Source organism: Hipposideros armiger, unplaced genomic scaffold (genome assembly GCF_001890085.2).
Source record: "Hipposideros armiger isolate ML-2016 unplaced genomic scaffold, ASM189008v1 scaffold_141, whole genome shotgun sequence".
NCBI lineage: Eukaryota > Metazoa > Chordata > Mammalia > Chiroptera > Hipposideridae > Hipposideros > Hipposideros armiger.
In genome coordinates, this window is record NW_017731491.1 from 1256117 (window position 1) to 1270912 (window position 14796).

The window sequence follows — 14796 nt, forward strand, 5'->3', positions numbered from 1 at the left end:
CTTTATTATAATGGAATTTGTGTGTGAGACATTTTTTCTTTCTATCTGAGATGTCCCAATTTACTTCAAATATTCCTTCTTCACTTATAATATCTGATCTTTTGAATACGTTCTTATTTGAAATTTCAAAAAGGACGTTTTTCTTGGACTAGTAATAGCTTCCATATTTTTCTCACATCTATTTCCTTCAGTTCTCTTCCTCAAGCAATCTGTTACTTTTCTTAATGTCTTTCCAGATATATTTCATGCATATATAAACATTATATTTGTGTGTATATATGTGTGTAGTTTTCTCCCCTTAAAAATTTATAAGTGGTAACCTAGCATATCCTACCTATTCTGCATCTTACTTCCTCTTGTGCTACATCTTAGAGATATTTTATGTCAGTGTATGCGATGAGTCCAGGACTCAAGAGGTGGAAAATTGAGTGGCATTACCCACTATTACTCCAGTTACTCACTAGCAAAACTTTTGCTTCTTTTTTTTTTTTTAGTTGTTTCAATCTATTTGTGGAGGGCACATCTCAGTGGCCCATGTGGCAATTGAACTGGCAACCTTGGTGTTATGAGCACTGCGCTCTAACCAACTGAGCTAACCGGCTGCCCCCAAAACTTTTGCTTCTTGTTCCCACAAACTTATGCTCTGCTGGCTTAGACACCTGAGTTCCAAAGGGAGGTGTGCTTCCACCAAGAGGCACAACATTGGTTTCATTGCACTGGCAGGTAAGGCCAAACCACTTTGAGCTCCTCATGCCTCTGAATTAACAGGCAAAGAAGGGAGTTACTGTGCTGGGTAGGGTGATTGATCCTGACTACCAAGGGAAAATTGAACTACTAGACTACAATGGCAGTAAGGAAGAGTATGTCTGGAATACGGAAGGTCCCTTAAGACATCTCTTAGTCACCATGCCCTGTGATTAAGGTCAATGGAAAACTACAACAACCTGGGCCGACTAAGTGGTGCGATGGTTAAGAGCTGGCTTGGGATGCCAGAGGGCCCCGGTTCGGATCCCACATATGAGGGCCAGTGACGCTGCCCTCCACAGCCAACTTGGGCCAGTGAAGCAACGTCCTCCACAACTAGACTGAAGAACAAAAGGACAGCAACTTGTCTGTTTCCCTTCCCCCAATTCCCCAGCTCTGTCCCCATCCCCCTAAATCCCCCTCCAAAAACCCCCCAAAAAATCCCAAACTACAACAACCTAATCCAGGCAGGACTACTAATGGCAGAGAGCCTTCAGGAATGAAGGCTTGAGTCATTCCACCAGGTAAAGAACCACGACCAGCTGAGGTGCTTGTTGAAGGCAAAGAGCATACAAAAAGAGTAGTAGAAGAAGGTAGTTATAAATACCAGCTATGAACACATGACCAATTAGAGAAATGCAGGCTATAACTGTCACAAGCCTTTCCTCCTTGTTTTGTTATGAATATGTGTGTGTGTGTGTGTGTGTGTGTGTGTGGCAAACATCAGTTTCTTCTCTCTCTTAGTCCCTTATCATGTAACATAAGATGTACTGACTTTATATCATGTATCATGGTATTTAAGTATTGTTAGTTTTACATTATAATATTTAAGTTACAGGATATCAGGGAGAAGAGTAAACATCACTCAAAGACTTGACTTCCTCTTCTGGGGAAGGGGTTAGTGCCTTTTTTGTTATACACAGGACAGTTATATCATGTTAGGTAGAATTATAGCTCCTTTATTATCTTCATTTGGAGAGTAAGTATGGTTTAAGGAGATGCATATGGATGCCAAGTTGACAAGGGGTAGACTTGTGATGTTTAGTTTTATGTGTCAACTTGACTGGGCCATGGGGTGTCCAGATGTTTAGTTAAACATCATCTGGGTGTTTCTGTGAGGGTGTTTCCAGAGGAGACTAGGTAGACTAAGTAAAGCAGATTGCTCTCCCCAGTATGAAGGGCCTCATCCAATAGGTTGAAGGCCCAAATAGAACAAAAGGATGAAGTAAAATGAAGGCGAAGTAAGAATTTGCTCTTTCTACCTATCTTCAAGCTAGGACATAGGTCTCCTACCTTCAAACTCAGATGTGGAGTGGAACTTACACCATCAGCTCTTCTGATGCTCAGGCCTTTGGACTTGGATGGGAACTATCATTGGCTCAGCTGGCTGACTGTAGATCTTAGGACTTCTCAGCCTCTATAATCATGTGAGTCAATTCCTTATAATAAATCTCTGTATATTGGTTCTGTTTCTCTGGAGAACAAAGACTAATACAGCGTACAGAGAAATCTCCTTAATTCTTTCCAATAATCAGATTGTATCCCTAATGATGAAAGTGCCATAATTTAATCATCTTCATTGATACCCCATTTGGCTCCTCCCAGTGTTTTTCTAGTTTCACCAGTGTATCAATAAATATCTCAAATATCTCTACATACATCTCTTTGTGCTACTACCCCTAAAGACCAAGGAATGTGATTTATGACTCTTAAAGGTGACAAATACATATTTGTTCTGTTTTCTATGATATCATATACCTTAGAATGCAATTTCCCAATAGGAACACTCTGTAATGTGTATGTTCTGTACAGTGTCAGGCATGTCGTGGCTCCTTAATACCTATTTTAAAACAACAATAATTTTTAGAATAGCCAGTCAATTCATATAACATAACTAGCTAAATACCAGTAGGGACATTCTCTTTAAGTGGGTCTCTTGAACAGCATAAGCAGAGAGAGTGCTTTCCACAAGCCAAAGGATGTTGGCTATTCTTTACAGGAAAGCCAAATGAGTCTCCTCGGGCCTCTTCTTGTAACAAATACCCACTAGAATTATGATTTTGGAGTCATTTCCATTGCAAATCCCCTCTTTCCACACCCCTTTTAAAAGGCAGCTGTGAGATTTGGCTGCTGACCAAGGCCTGCTGCACCAACAATTCTCTAAATTTTATTTATATTTCATGTGCAGTATGTTCAAACTCTCCCTCTCCCAGGTGCCAGATGCTGGTTTGGACACACTCCAGTGGGAAGTGCTTTCCTGTAAAATAATAAAAGTAAAATGCTGAACAAACCTCCTCTTTATATCAGGCTTGCACTTAGTTTACCAGAGTTAAGTACTCTAATAATGACTTCACTATTTTCCCAAATTTACAGTCCCCCAAATGCCCTCTTCGCTTACCTCCAACACCAAACTGTCCTTTGGCTTCCATAGGACATAAAAAGCTTATAGTCCTTTCACGTTTCATCAGTGTTCATTTGACAATGTCAGCGTCTAGGAATCTATCTGTCTCATATGCTTTTGATGGTGCCTGATATAACCCATATTTATAAGCCGTATTTCAAGTATGGTTTGGATGAGAAGATAAAGCATTAGCCCATTTATAGGATTTTAAAAACTATCTAATAAGTTAATATCTGTCAATAGCTTTAACATGTTTTCACCAAAAAGTGATGCTTTCTGTGGTTTAGAATGATACTGTCCCTGCAGTGGCACAGAATTTTGGCATGACACTCTGAAAATTAACTCAGAATTTGCCTTTGTAATAGGGTTCTTGCCTGCTTAAAGGCAGTCCTGGGTCCAAAGATACCTACTTGTGAAATGAGCTGCATTGGATGGATACTAAGAAAGTGGATATAATTTTTAGAGATTTGCCAATCCACTCTTGGCTTCCACCTCCTCTACCTCTCTCACAGGCTTATGTGGTTAACATTTCACTGAGCTGAAAACCAGTACAATTCCTTGTTCCACCCTAGAAAAATTGAGAACCTTAGGCATAAAAATTTGTTTGTGCCAAAAGCTTGTGGCTATATTCTGAGGTTTAAGTGAACTCTGTAAAACGTGCTATGATTTTTGTGTGTGTGTTTGTGTGTGTGTAAAGCCGCTATAAAATAACAAAAATTTCTGCTTGGCTGCCAACTATCTCTTTTCCAATATTCAGCTCTGATAGATCTCATTTTCTTTTTCACTTTTTCCGTTAGATGGCGGTAGATGCCCAAGAAATAACTTCCGAAAGGCTGGTGGCAGGCGGTGAGAGGGGCGTTTATTCCTTTCACCGGGTTGTGGGTAACTAAGCTGACACGCACTGAAAGTTGTGGATTGCGGGTGGGCATGGTATACATTTTATTTTTTCGTGTGTGTGTGGGAGGCCGACTTGCCACAGACCACCTGTTGAATCTAGGTTCTCTCTAAGCATAGGATAGCATCTTGCCAGCTGTCAAAAAATATCCCTAGAATTTTTTTCAACTATCAACAGACCTAAGCTATGGAACCCATTCAGGAGAGCAGGCATCATTGATTTAAAGCTGCTGCTGCATCTGCTGAATACATTTGTGGAGATGGAAGAGAGCCACTTGCGAGTGGGGAACAGCCACTGCGACTTGTGGACTGAAATCCCACTGTGTGATCTGCGATCAACCCACAAGTATCTATGGATTCCCTCACGAGTGCCTAGCACCAGATCAGAAACTACACAGGAAATATGAGGTCGCGTTTTCCAGTCCTCTCCTAGTAGAAAACACAAAACACATACAGAGAGAAATAAGTGCCCAGCAAGACCTAGGCTGAGAAAATAATATTTGTGTGGGGAAGATGGTAAGTCCTATCAGCATTAGGAGAGGTCAGTTGGGGGTACGACATGGCGAAGGGCTAGGCTTTGTGTAGGGAGAGAGGAGGTGGGGAACAAGACGGGGTAAGAGAACTCGGGTCGGGGGACCGTGGGAATCTTTGGAAAAATCCGGACAGAATCGAGAATTTGGGAGGGGAAAGGAAACGGAGGGAGAGGTGAGGCCAAGTTCCCAGCCTCGGAAAGGTCGGCTCAGCGGACCCTTCTCTTTTCTTCACTTGGGCCCCGGGCATTCCCGTCGGAGTGGAGCATTTCCAGTCAGCTTCCTCGCCAAGTCTGTCTCCCAGGCACTTTAGCCGTTGCTGTGGACAGTACCGGGCCCGACCGTGCGGCCCGGGACAGCTAAGGAGGGGGCGTGGCGAGGGCGGGCATAGGGGGCGTGGCGTGGGCGGGCACAGGTGGGCGGGGCTCTCCTCTCGCCGCCGCCGCAGCAGCTGCCGCCTCCGCCCGCCGCGCGAACTGAGGGAGCGGGGTCGCCGCCGCCTGCACGCCCGCGTGCCGGGGCTGCGGTGGGCCAGGATGTCGGGCTTCCTGGAGGAGCTGCTTGGGGAGAAGCTGGTGACGGGCGGCGGCGAGGAGGTGGACGTGCACTCGCTGGGCGCCCGCGGCATCTCGCTGCTGGGGCTCTACTTCGGCTGCAGCCTGAGCGCCCCCTGCGCTCAGCTCAGCGCCAGCCTGGCCGCCTTCTACGGCCGCCTGCGGGGGGACGCGGCGAGCGCCCGGCTCAGGGGCTTGTGAGAAAAGAACAAAGATGCAGGCCGGGGCCGGGCCGGGGCCGGGCCGGGGGGGCCCCGTGAACCCCGCCTTCGAAGGCGTCCAGGAAGAACCCGCCGCGGCGTCTGGCGAGAGGGCGCAGCCGGCGGGCACGTGCGCGGGGCGCAGCTCGGCGTGCGGACCCCGGCCCTGCGCCCCTGTCGGGAGGAGGGGCGGGAAGGACGCGGGGTCCTGCCAGGTGGCACCCCCGTTCACCCGGTGTGGCCGAGCCCCGCGCCCAAGACCGTTCCTCCTTCCCCTCCTCCCCGAGCGTTTCATAGTCAGGCCTCGTGTCTTCAAACTCCAAAGCGTGTTTTCCTCGCNCGGAGCCGGAGCCGCGGCGCCGCCTGGAGATCGTCTTCGTGTCCTCGGACCAGGACCAGAGGCAGTGGCAGGACTTCGTGCGGGACATGCCGTGGCTGGCGCTGCCCTACAAGGAGAAGCACAGGAAGGTGAGCGGCGCGGGCCTCGTCGCTTCCCCCGGCCTGGGTGCGCACCCCAAGCGTTCCCGGGAGCCAGGTCCTCGCCGCCCCCCGCCCGCCCCCAACCCTGCTAACCCCTGTCCCTTCCTCCATCTTTGCACGCGCTTCCCCTCCTGTCCCTCAGTGTCCCCTTTCTCTGTCTGTGCCCGCTCCCCATCTCGGGACCCCGCCGGGTTGGGGCTTCGGCGGCGACTCCTCCGTGCCTGTGCCAGGCCGCGCTGGCGGGGGAAGTTTGACACCCCTCTGTCCCCGACCCCGGCTTGTGTCTTGAGGAGTCGAGAGCTTGGTCCCCACAAGTTGGGAGCCTCGCATAGAGGGTGGCTGCGCTCTGGGGTCCGGACTCCGTAACCCCTACCGCGGGCCGGAGATGCGGGGAGGGGCCGCTTCCTTCCCTCTGCCACTGGACTCCCCGCGATACCTGTAGTGGGTGGGGGAGGGCGCTAGCCCCCTACCCATAATGCCCAAACCAGGAAGTTTCCTTTCTTTGGGAGAGAAATCTGCTTTCCTGGGGCCCTCTCCCGGGACGCGGAGGCCGAAGTCAGACCTCCCTGCGCCCCAGGGAGGCGGCAGCTGACCGTGGCTTTGGGCGAGAAGGGAACTCCATCCTCTCCCCTTGTCCCTCTCTCCGCCCCCACCCCCCCTCCCGCCCGCTGGCTGAACGAGCCACCCTGGAGCTTTTCATTGTCTGACTGTCCATCCATCCTCCCCAGATGCCTCCCAGGCACAGCCACAGACAGGTCCTTGCGATTAGTTGCTTGGTTGGTGGGCCACTGTCGTCTTGGCATACTTCGAATTCAGTGCTGAACTGATCCCATAGGTGCAGATTGACCGGAAGAACGAGGATTTGGGGGAAATTTATACTTCACTGTCAACTTCTCATTCCTCCCAGTTCGCTGCTGAAGTTAGTTTGGGATTTGAGTGTATCTGTTGGGTGAAGATGGCTTTTAATTTAAAAAACGAATCCAGAAAATCGTGTCATGAATCGAAACAGAAAAAGTTTTGGGGCGCTCTTGGTTCATTAGTATGCCTGATGCAAGGTGCGAATGCAGCCTCTTCCCTTTCTGAGGAGAATCTCAGTTTATGGATGGGAGAAGGGCTGTTCTGGGGGCCTTTAGGTTCCTCTAGAGAGGATGGTAACGGCTTGCCATGTGTTTCTTTTATGTGTACAGAACCTTGTTGAGAAGCATGATTTAGATTTAGTGAGAGCAAAAGGCTTATACTGTGACCCCAAATGTCTTGAGTAAATCATCCACCCTGAAGCAGTGTCAGGTACAGACATGGGATTTAAAGTATGAAATACAGTTTAACAAATGCAGTTTCTACATTTAATACTGGAAAAACATGGGCTCACTAACCACATGGAGGCAAAACTTGGCATTTTAACCACTTTTTAGGTGATTTTGCCCATATTTGATTGATAGGTTTGATCGTGCATGGCCCGGTCCTTCTTTGCTTTAAAAAATGGGAATCCTTTGTTTTCCTTAGTGGTTGTTTTTATGGTCCTCTTGGGGAGGGATAATGTTCACAAAGTGATTTACCAAAAACGTTATTTTCATTGTCATGACAAGTTTCTATTGTAGACCAATGTAAAATAATGCCCTTATTGGGTAATACCAAGATTTCTAGCTTTTGCAAATGTGCAGTGATGGTAAAACGTGACAGACCTAAGGCTTATTTTTGTGTTTTTCACAGCGGGGGAAATTTTTTGCTAGATAGTAAAAATATGGAGCAAATTGAAATGTTCTGCAAGAGCATAAAGCTTTTTCTGAAAAAAGGAGACTATTGGATATGACATAGGCCATGCCTGGCTCTCTGTGCCCTGGCCAGGCCCTTTGGTATGAAAGAAGTGGTCTGTGGCTCTAGCCTGGACCTGCTAATTCCACCAGAATGAGAGTGGATGACACAGGGCAGACGCTCATCTGAAAATACAGTTTAGAATGCTGCACATGCCTAAACCGTGGTGTGTTAGCATTTAAAACTTTTATTTTTTGCTCAGAGTTTTTCTGACTCACATCTTTATAGTTCACTTTGTTCTCTAAAGTGAGCCCAGTTTTGAGGACATATCGTTTCTGCTCTTGGATGTTCGTGAATAGAATAGGCAAGTCAAGCTCTGATGCCAGAAACATTCTTACTCAAAGGTGATACAACTAGGTAAAAAGACTCCAGCTGTGTTTCTTATGGAAAACACACTCTTGGAAATGACAAAAGCTGTGTACTCACTTTGAAAGGAATGATTTTCCCCCTTTAAGCCAAAGAGATGTAGAACAAATTCCTGTTCTGTAATTTTGAGTTTTTGTCTATGTTGTTTGAAATTGGGGTGCTTAGACGTCTGTGAGCTTTTGATGCCAATTCCATGATAAGGACAGTGGAAAGCGACCCCAGTTCAGGGTGCTGGGTGGGTAGACACTTACCTCCTTGTTGATGGACTCTGTCTGTGTTTCACCAACTATAGAAATAGCTTTAAAGAAGAGAATTTTGTTTTACACTGAAGAGAAACCAAAGTTCCAGATTACTAATTTTTTTAACATTCTCATTAACATTTGTTCTTTAAAACCATTCGTATACTTCTTCCCATTGGGATAACAAAGGATATGGTTCTAATTAGTTATTGGCTGGCATTTCTCTAAAGAAAATTGAAAAATTATGGTGGGGGAAGAAAATGCCGTGTGGTATTTCTTTTTTTCTTTTTTTATTAATTTCCCCTTTATGCAGTTAGAAAGTCTTGGGGTGACCATACATGTTAAGCCTGCATTTTGCCTGGCTCCTCTCACCTTGATTGGAGCTGTGAGAAAACAGAAAATAAAAGGATTCCAGTGTCTTTTTAAAAAAAAGTCTTTTTAAAATTGTTTTCCTTTTTGCATTATAAAAGACAATAAAACGTTAACAATGGTTTCTACTTGCTTTAGTGGTAGATGCAAAAGTCACTGAAGCTTCATCTTTTGGCTTCCAAGTGCATACACATAAATAGTTGTCTAGAAATTGTAATTAGGTGATAAAAGAATAGAACTTTGAGTGAATTTATAAGAGCAGTTTTGTGAGGAAGCATAATCCTGAAGTTAAGGTGGTTAGACTTGTTTGAAGAAGCACGTTTGTTTTTTTGTATTGTTGGTAGACATTTTTCAAATTTCTGGGAAGAGAGAATGTAATGTGATAACTAGTTGGAAAGTGGTGAAGATTTGGACTTTTGGGATTTGACCTATCCCTTTTTATTAGTAAAAGTTACTTACCTGACAGAACTGGAGAGTTGATCTCCAGGTTCTGTTTCAGCATCATAGAGGAGGAGAGCACTGGTTTTGCTGTTAAAGCCACAGGACTCAGCTTTGCCTAGGCAGGATGCCTGATGGAAAACATTTGGTCAACGTGGGTGTGCTGACATCAAAGGGCACAGGACCACTGGTCTTGTGCTGGACAGGTTTGCTGGGGTCTGGCTTGGTCTCAGAACTTCCTGGCTGACAGGGGAAGAGAAAGTTGTAGGAGAGCAGCCGAGTCAGGGGGCTCTAGTCCAGCATCCCTGGTCTGCCTGCTGCAGCCAGGGGACGTGGAATCTTCTTGCTACCCCGTGTCTGTTGCTTGCTCTGCATGGTCCTTTTGGTTCAGACTAAAGCAAAGGCTTGGCCTAGAATTCACCCGAATCCCTTCTGTCTTTGGATGGGGCAAGACTTGGTACCAACGCAAACAGTCTTACAGCTCCATCTCAACTCTCCCTACCTTAAACCAAATACCCTACCCACTAAGGGAATGATTTTTATGATACTGACAGACCACTTTTGAGGTGGTAAAAAAAACGGGTAAAAAGGCAGAGTTTTGCAAAATGGGGTTTTCTGTCTTTCGCGTAAGGAGCCGGCACCAGCCAGGACAGGCTCCCTCTCTTGCCTGTGTTTCCAGGATTTGGATCCGCGTAATAAAAGACAAGAGTCCAATTAAAGTAGTAAGAGCAATTTTCCTGGAGAGGTTTTTTTCCTTGTTCCATTATTTGTAATGTGTTTTTTACTCTCATTTTTCTTCTCTGCATAATGAAGCTGTCTAGTGTAGTGGCTAAAAATATAGACTCTTGTCAGCCTGAGTTCAGATCCTGGCTCTATTTATTAGCTCTGCGACCTTGTGTGAGTTATCCTACGTGCCTGTGCCATAGGTTCCTCATTTGTAAAATGGAGATGGTAAAAGCACCTTCCTTACAGGATTGTTGTAAAGTCTACATGAGATGATATGTACATGCCTGGCACATAGTAGGTGCTCCATAAGTGCTAGTTATTATTTGTTAATAAATTATGAAATTTAGTAATCCATCTCATAGCATGAGCCTTTGGAATATATCAATTACAGAATTGCAACACTGTAATGAGGTGTATTTCTTAACTTTTCAAACAAATGACTTTTATAAGCATACAAGGGGATAGGGTGGAGGAGTTGAAAGATTTGCCCTAGAAGAGATTATAATGGAGACCTTGAAGAGTGAAACAAAAGCAAATTAATATTTAAAAAACAAAACAAAACAAAAAGCTGCTCCTTAAAGTATTTTTTTAAAAAGATTTTATTGAGGCATTGGGGAAGGGGAATATTGTGTTTTTCTAGGACCCATCCGCTCCAAGTCAAGTTGTTGTCCTTCAGTCTTAGTTGTGGAGGGCGCAAGCTCAGCTCCAAGGCCAGTCGCCGCTTTCAATCTAGTTGTGGGTTGGGGGAGAGAGAAAGAGAGAGACACACACACACACAGCCCAGCCCACCATCCCATGCGGGAGTCCAACTGGCAGCCTTGTTGTTCAGAGCACGCACTCTCACCAGCTGAGCCATCCTGCCACCTATCGGGGGTGGCAACTCAGCAGCAGCTCAGCTGGCCCATGTGAGTATCAAACCGACAACCCTGTTGCTCAGAGCACTCTTAACCAGCTTGTCACCTGGCCGGCCCCTCCTTAAAGTATTGATAGCACTAATATTGACTGAGCTCCATACGTCTATTTGCCAGTGAAACAGAGACAGCAGATCAATGAAGCTTAGCACGATGAAGGGTAATAACTTTAAGATGATGAAGCACCCTTCTTGAGAGAGATTAATTATGTACTTGGTGATGGTTTTGTGGCATGCCAAAGCTATTGGGCGTGTCTTCCCCCCATCCTGGCTGCTTCAGTCTGGGCAGCTTGGAGGTTTTGAATTGCTGCTCTTTCACGTGGGAAATGGACCCTGTTGGGTCCCTGGAGCAGGAGAGACCTCACCCCCTAGCATGGAACCGCCTCCCTTCCCTGTTCTGGAATGCTGTAGGATAGGTTTGCCCAGACTTGTAGCCATTGCGGGTTTCACACTTGTCTTCCAATTAGCGGCAAAGGCCCCACTGACGAGCTCGCCACAGCTTTTGCTAATTGATTTGTCTCCTGGTGTGTGTTGGGATGTGAACCAGAGCATAAAGGAAAGCAGTTGTGTTTTGAGGTTAGAGTCATTGATTTTATTCTATAGGTTTTTTTTTCCCTCCACTTTCTTTTTATCACTCATCCTTTTGGTGTGAGTCCTTGTTTGTTTAATATCTGCGCTTTGAGAAAGAGGGCTTCCTGCTGTATGCAGCTGGGTTGAGGGATGAACAAGTCCCTTGGTGGGAAGGGTCTTCTTTCTTTCTGAGAGGGCTTGGGGCTCCAGCTAGCCCCATTCTGAACTGGACTCCTTCCTGCATGATAGATATCGTTTCAGGAGGAAAGCATGGAGGATTGGCATAGAGTGTGTTTTCTTTTTTCACGTTCCAGCGGTGAATTCCCAGCGGTGCACAGTGTTAACCACCAGGGTGCTTAGTTTTCTGTATTTCATTAATTTACCATTACGCTTATTCAAAGGCACTCAGAGAAAATGGCTATGAATTTAGAATCCTTTTGCCGATCCTGACTTTCATGAAGTTCTTGCATACGCTTGCTGTATATCTTGCCATTCTTTTAAAAGTTCATAGTTCTTGAGTCTCAGGGGTCGTCCTTTATCCTCCTCCACCCGTCACATCCAAAGACACCGAGTCTTGTTGATTTGAATGCTCTTCATTGCTCTCTGCTCTGACCCTTTCTGTCCATCTCTACCTTCACTGCTCGAATTCAGGTTTCATGTGGACCTCTGTGCCAGCAGCCTTCTCCTGGAGCTCCTTGCTTCCAGTCCTGCCTCCTGAAACGACTCTCTAGACCAGCTTCTCAAACCGCCCAGCTTCTCAAACCGCCTGTAGTCAATGATCAGTGTTGTTTTGTGTTGTGAATTTCCAGTCAGTCACACACCAATACGAGTGGCCCTGCCGCACATGACCCGTATATAGCCTGAACCACATGCAACTGCCCACTGAGTCAGCAGTTCACAGGGTGGCCTCTGTCCTCTTCAACAAGATGAGCCCGTTGATCACAAGCTTGGGTGTTGCTGTAATGTTGGGCTGCTGTAAACATTTCCAAGTGCTCATTCTCAATTTCTGTACTTGCCTTGTTACCTGGTGGGCCAGTAAGAAACAACTCACGGACAGGTACTGGGCTGCAGACCCAACTTGAGCAGAACTGCCCTAGACTCTCCAGGATGGAATAAGTCCAAAAAGATAACTTTGATCATGTCATTCTCCTGCTTAAGAATTCGTCAGTAGTTTTTCATAGCCTTTGGGGTCAGGTCCAAGCTCTAGAGCATGCTCCCCGACTGTTTACCTGCCTCATCTCTCACCTGCACAGTGCTTTCTGTCTTCTCCCACCTGGCTGAGTTTGGCGCTTCTAAACTCAGTCCTGATTTCCCTGCTCTAAGAAGCTTTCCTGTCTCTTTTCCCTTTAGGTGAGATGCTTCTGTGATAGATCCGTGTGCACAGGTGCCCAAGCTCTTAGCCTTCTGTGTTTGGATTTTTTGGATTTGTTTTGTCTTTTTGTCTTTTTCATTAGACAGTAAGCTCTTTAAGGACAGAAGCCAACCAAAGGGAGCGGGAAATGATCAGTGTTTAGGTGCTGAGAACTGGATAATATAATCCCAGAAAGCAGGCGGGTGACTTTTAGATGGGTAACTTGAAAGCACAGTAGTCTCCACATCATGTGAGTTGGAATGTGCACTTTCACTATTACTTAGCTTGATTTTAAAATTTACTATTAGAGTTGGGCCTTAATTGAATTGTATAATTGTATATACCCACAACCTGTGGGTGTTTTTGTTTTTGTTTCTTAATGAGTGCTTTAAAGAGTGCTTAACTGAGCAAATGGATGCATAACTCCATTGCCCTGTAATTCTGTGCTTAAAAATAGGAAAAGACTCGACTCTATTTTTGAAATGTCCGTTAAAATAGTCTCCTATCTGCAGACCTATCATTCCATGCTTTTATAGTTCATACCTCATTTGTGTTTCTCTAACATCTTTCTTCCAAGAAACTCAAAATGCATGCATATTACGCCTTCCAGCAACTAGTAATTCAGAAGATATTATGCGTTTTAACTTTTCAAAGTATGTTCAAGTTGAAAAAGTGAAGCAAAGAGAACCGATTATTAGATCAGGGTCACAGTGTTGGATGAAAGGGCTCAGCTGAACTCCCGTAAATTCAACTCGGCCCTTTCTGTTCATGAAATTGTAACTTAAAAAAATGTTCACATCAAACATTCTCCATGGAAGAGGAGGAAGCCGCAAGTTCTCTTTTCAACAAATGGCTTTTGGTATGGATTCACTCTAGATCTGCATAGACTCTGAAACAAGCTAGAGGTAGTTTAACTGTTTAAAGCATTTGCTGTTTCTTGGAAGGCAGGCGAGTCCGAACTTCTTTTCTGTTGCTGCCTCTTGTGGTGGTGGTTTTTAAGGGTCTTTTAATGATTTGCCTTTTTTTTTCTTTTTTTTTTTTTTTAGATCAGCCAGTGAAGTGCCCCCAACTCCCCTTCATCCTATGCAAAGCCCGCTGGCTGCTTTAGTGCTTTTGTTCAGAGACAAAATTGAACTTCAGGTATCCTGCCGAGATCCTAGGACCAAATCAGTCCTCCCTTTTATGAGGTTTTCAGACACTGCTGTTCTAACTTCCAGTGAAATTTCAAACATGTGCTTTCTGCTTTATGACAAGTAAGAGGTATAGTAATTGCAAGTTGCTCGAGTGCTGTTATTCTGGAGCGAAACCCTGTAATGGAAACTTTTGTTCTGTGGCATCTGTGATTAAAAGCAAACATAAATTTTCTGCTGCTTGTCTGCTGGTCATAACTCTTGGACCAGATATACAATGTATTTTTGTGTGAACTACTCTTCAGAAAATCCTTTCGAAAAGGCAATGTAAGCCTAAAAGTTCAGCATTCCTTTCTATCACCTATCACCCGCTCCCCATTGAATTATTTTGATGTAGACACCAATTACAGGTAAATTCAAGTAACAGTGCTACAGTTAATAATGCTTTTATCTTGGATCATTGTTGAATAGTCATAAAAGAGGGTGTGGTGAGTTTTGCTGTTCCAGGGGTAGGGTTTCCTTCTTTGTTTTCCTAGAAGAATTTTATCCAGATGAATCGGTTTTACAGTTTTTATTTGTCTTTTTTGGTCAATATCCCTGGGATAAAAATCTGAATGGATTTAGTCTGTTTAAAATCAGAAGACGTTGCCCTTTTTTTCCCTTTTAAACGAGATTAGGTCAAGACAGTTTGCTTTTGATCGTGGTGGCTCAGAGCGCAGCTGTTTCATCTGGTACTCATTTTTTCAGGGTTTGATGTGAAATATAAAGATTGGGCAGAACAACGTGCAATAGGGAAAAATCACAATGTTACCCTCTGAGCTCTGAATGGCAGTGAACGTGGGTGTGAGGGCAGCGTGTTTTTCAGCTTTGGGCACGTGCTTGACTGCAACTTAAAGCATTCTATCCACAGACCTTGAAAATGACTGTTATTATAAGCGAATGTTTGAGATCTGTTGCATAGTAGATAAGACTATGGGTGCTGGATCTGGGTTTCCTGGGTTTGAATCCTGTCTCCATCACTTTCTAGCAGTGTGACCTTGGTGCAAGTTGCCTAACCTGTGTCTCTAGTTCCTGGTCAGTAA

The 14796-nt window shown here is 45.2% G+C and overlaps 1 protein-coding gene across 1 annotated transcript in view; it reads left to right on the forward strand.

The window, feature by feature from the left end:
* Positions 1-5004: 5004 nt before the first annotated feature.
* NXN (nucleoredoxin) overlaps positions 5005-14796 on the forward strand; it is a 158764-nt gene continuing 148972 nt past the window's right edge. The window contains exons 1-3 of the mRNA XM_019650541.1: positions 5005-5294; positions 5344-5374; positions 5649-5791. Coding sequence (XP_019506086.1) covers positions 5106-5294; positions 5344-5374; positions 5649-5791 — 363 coding nt within the window. The 5' untranslated portion in view covers positions 5005-5105. The remainder of the gene's footprint in view (positions 5295-5343; positions 5375-5648; positions 5792-14796) is intronic.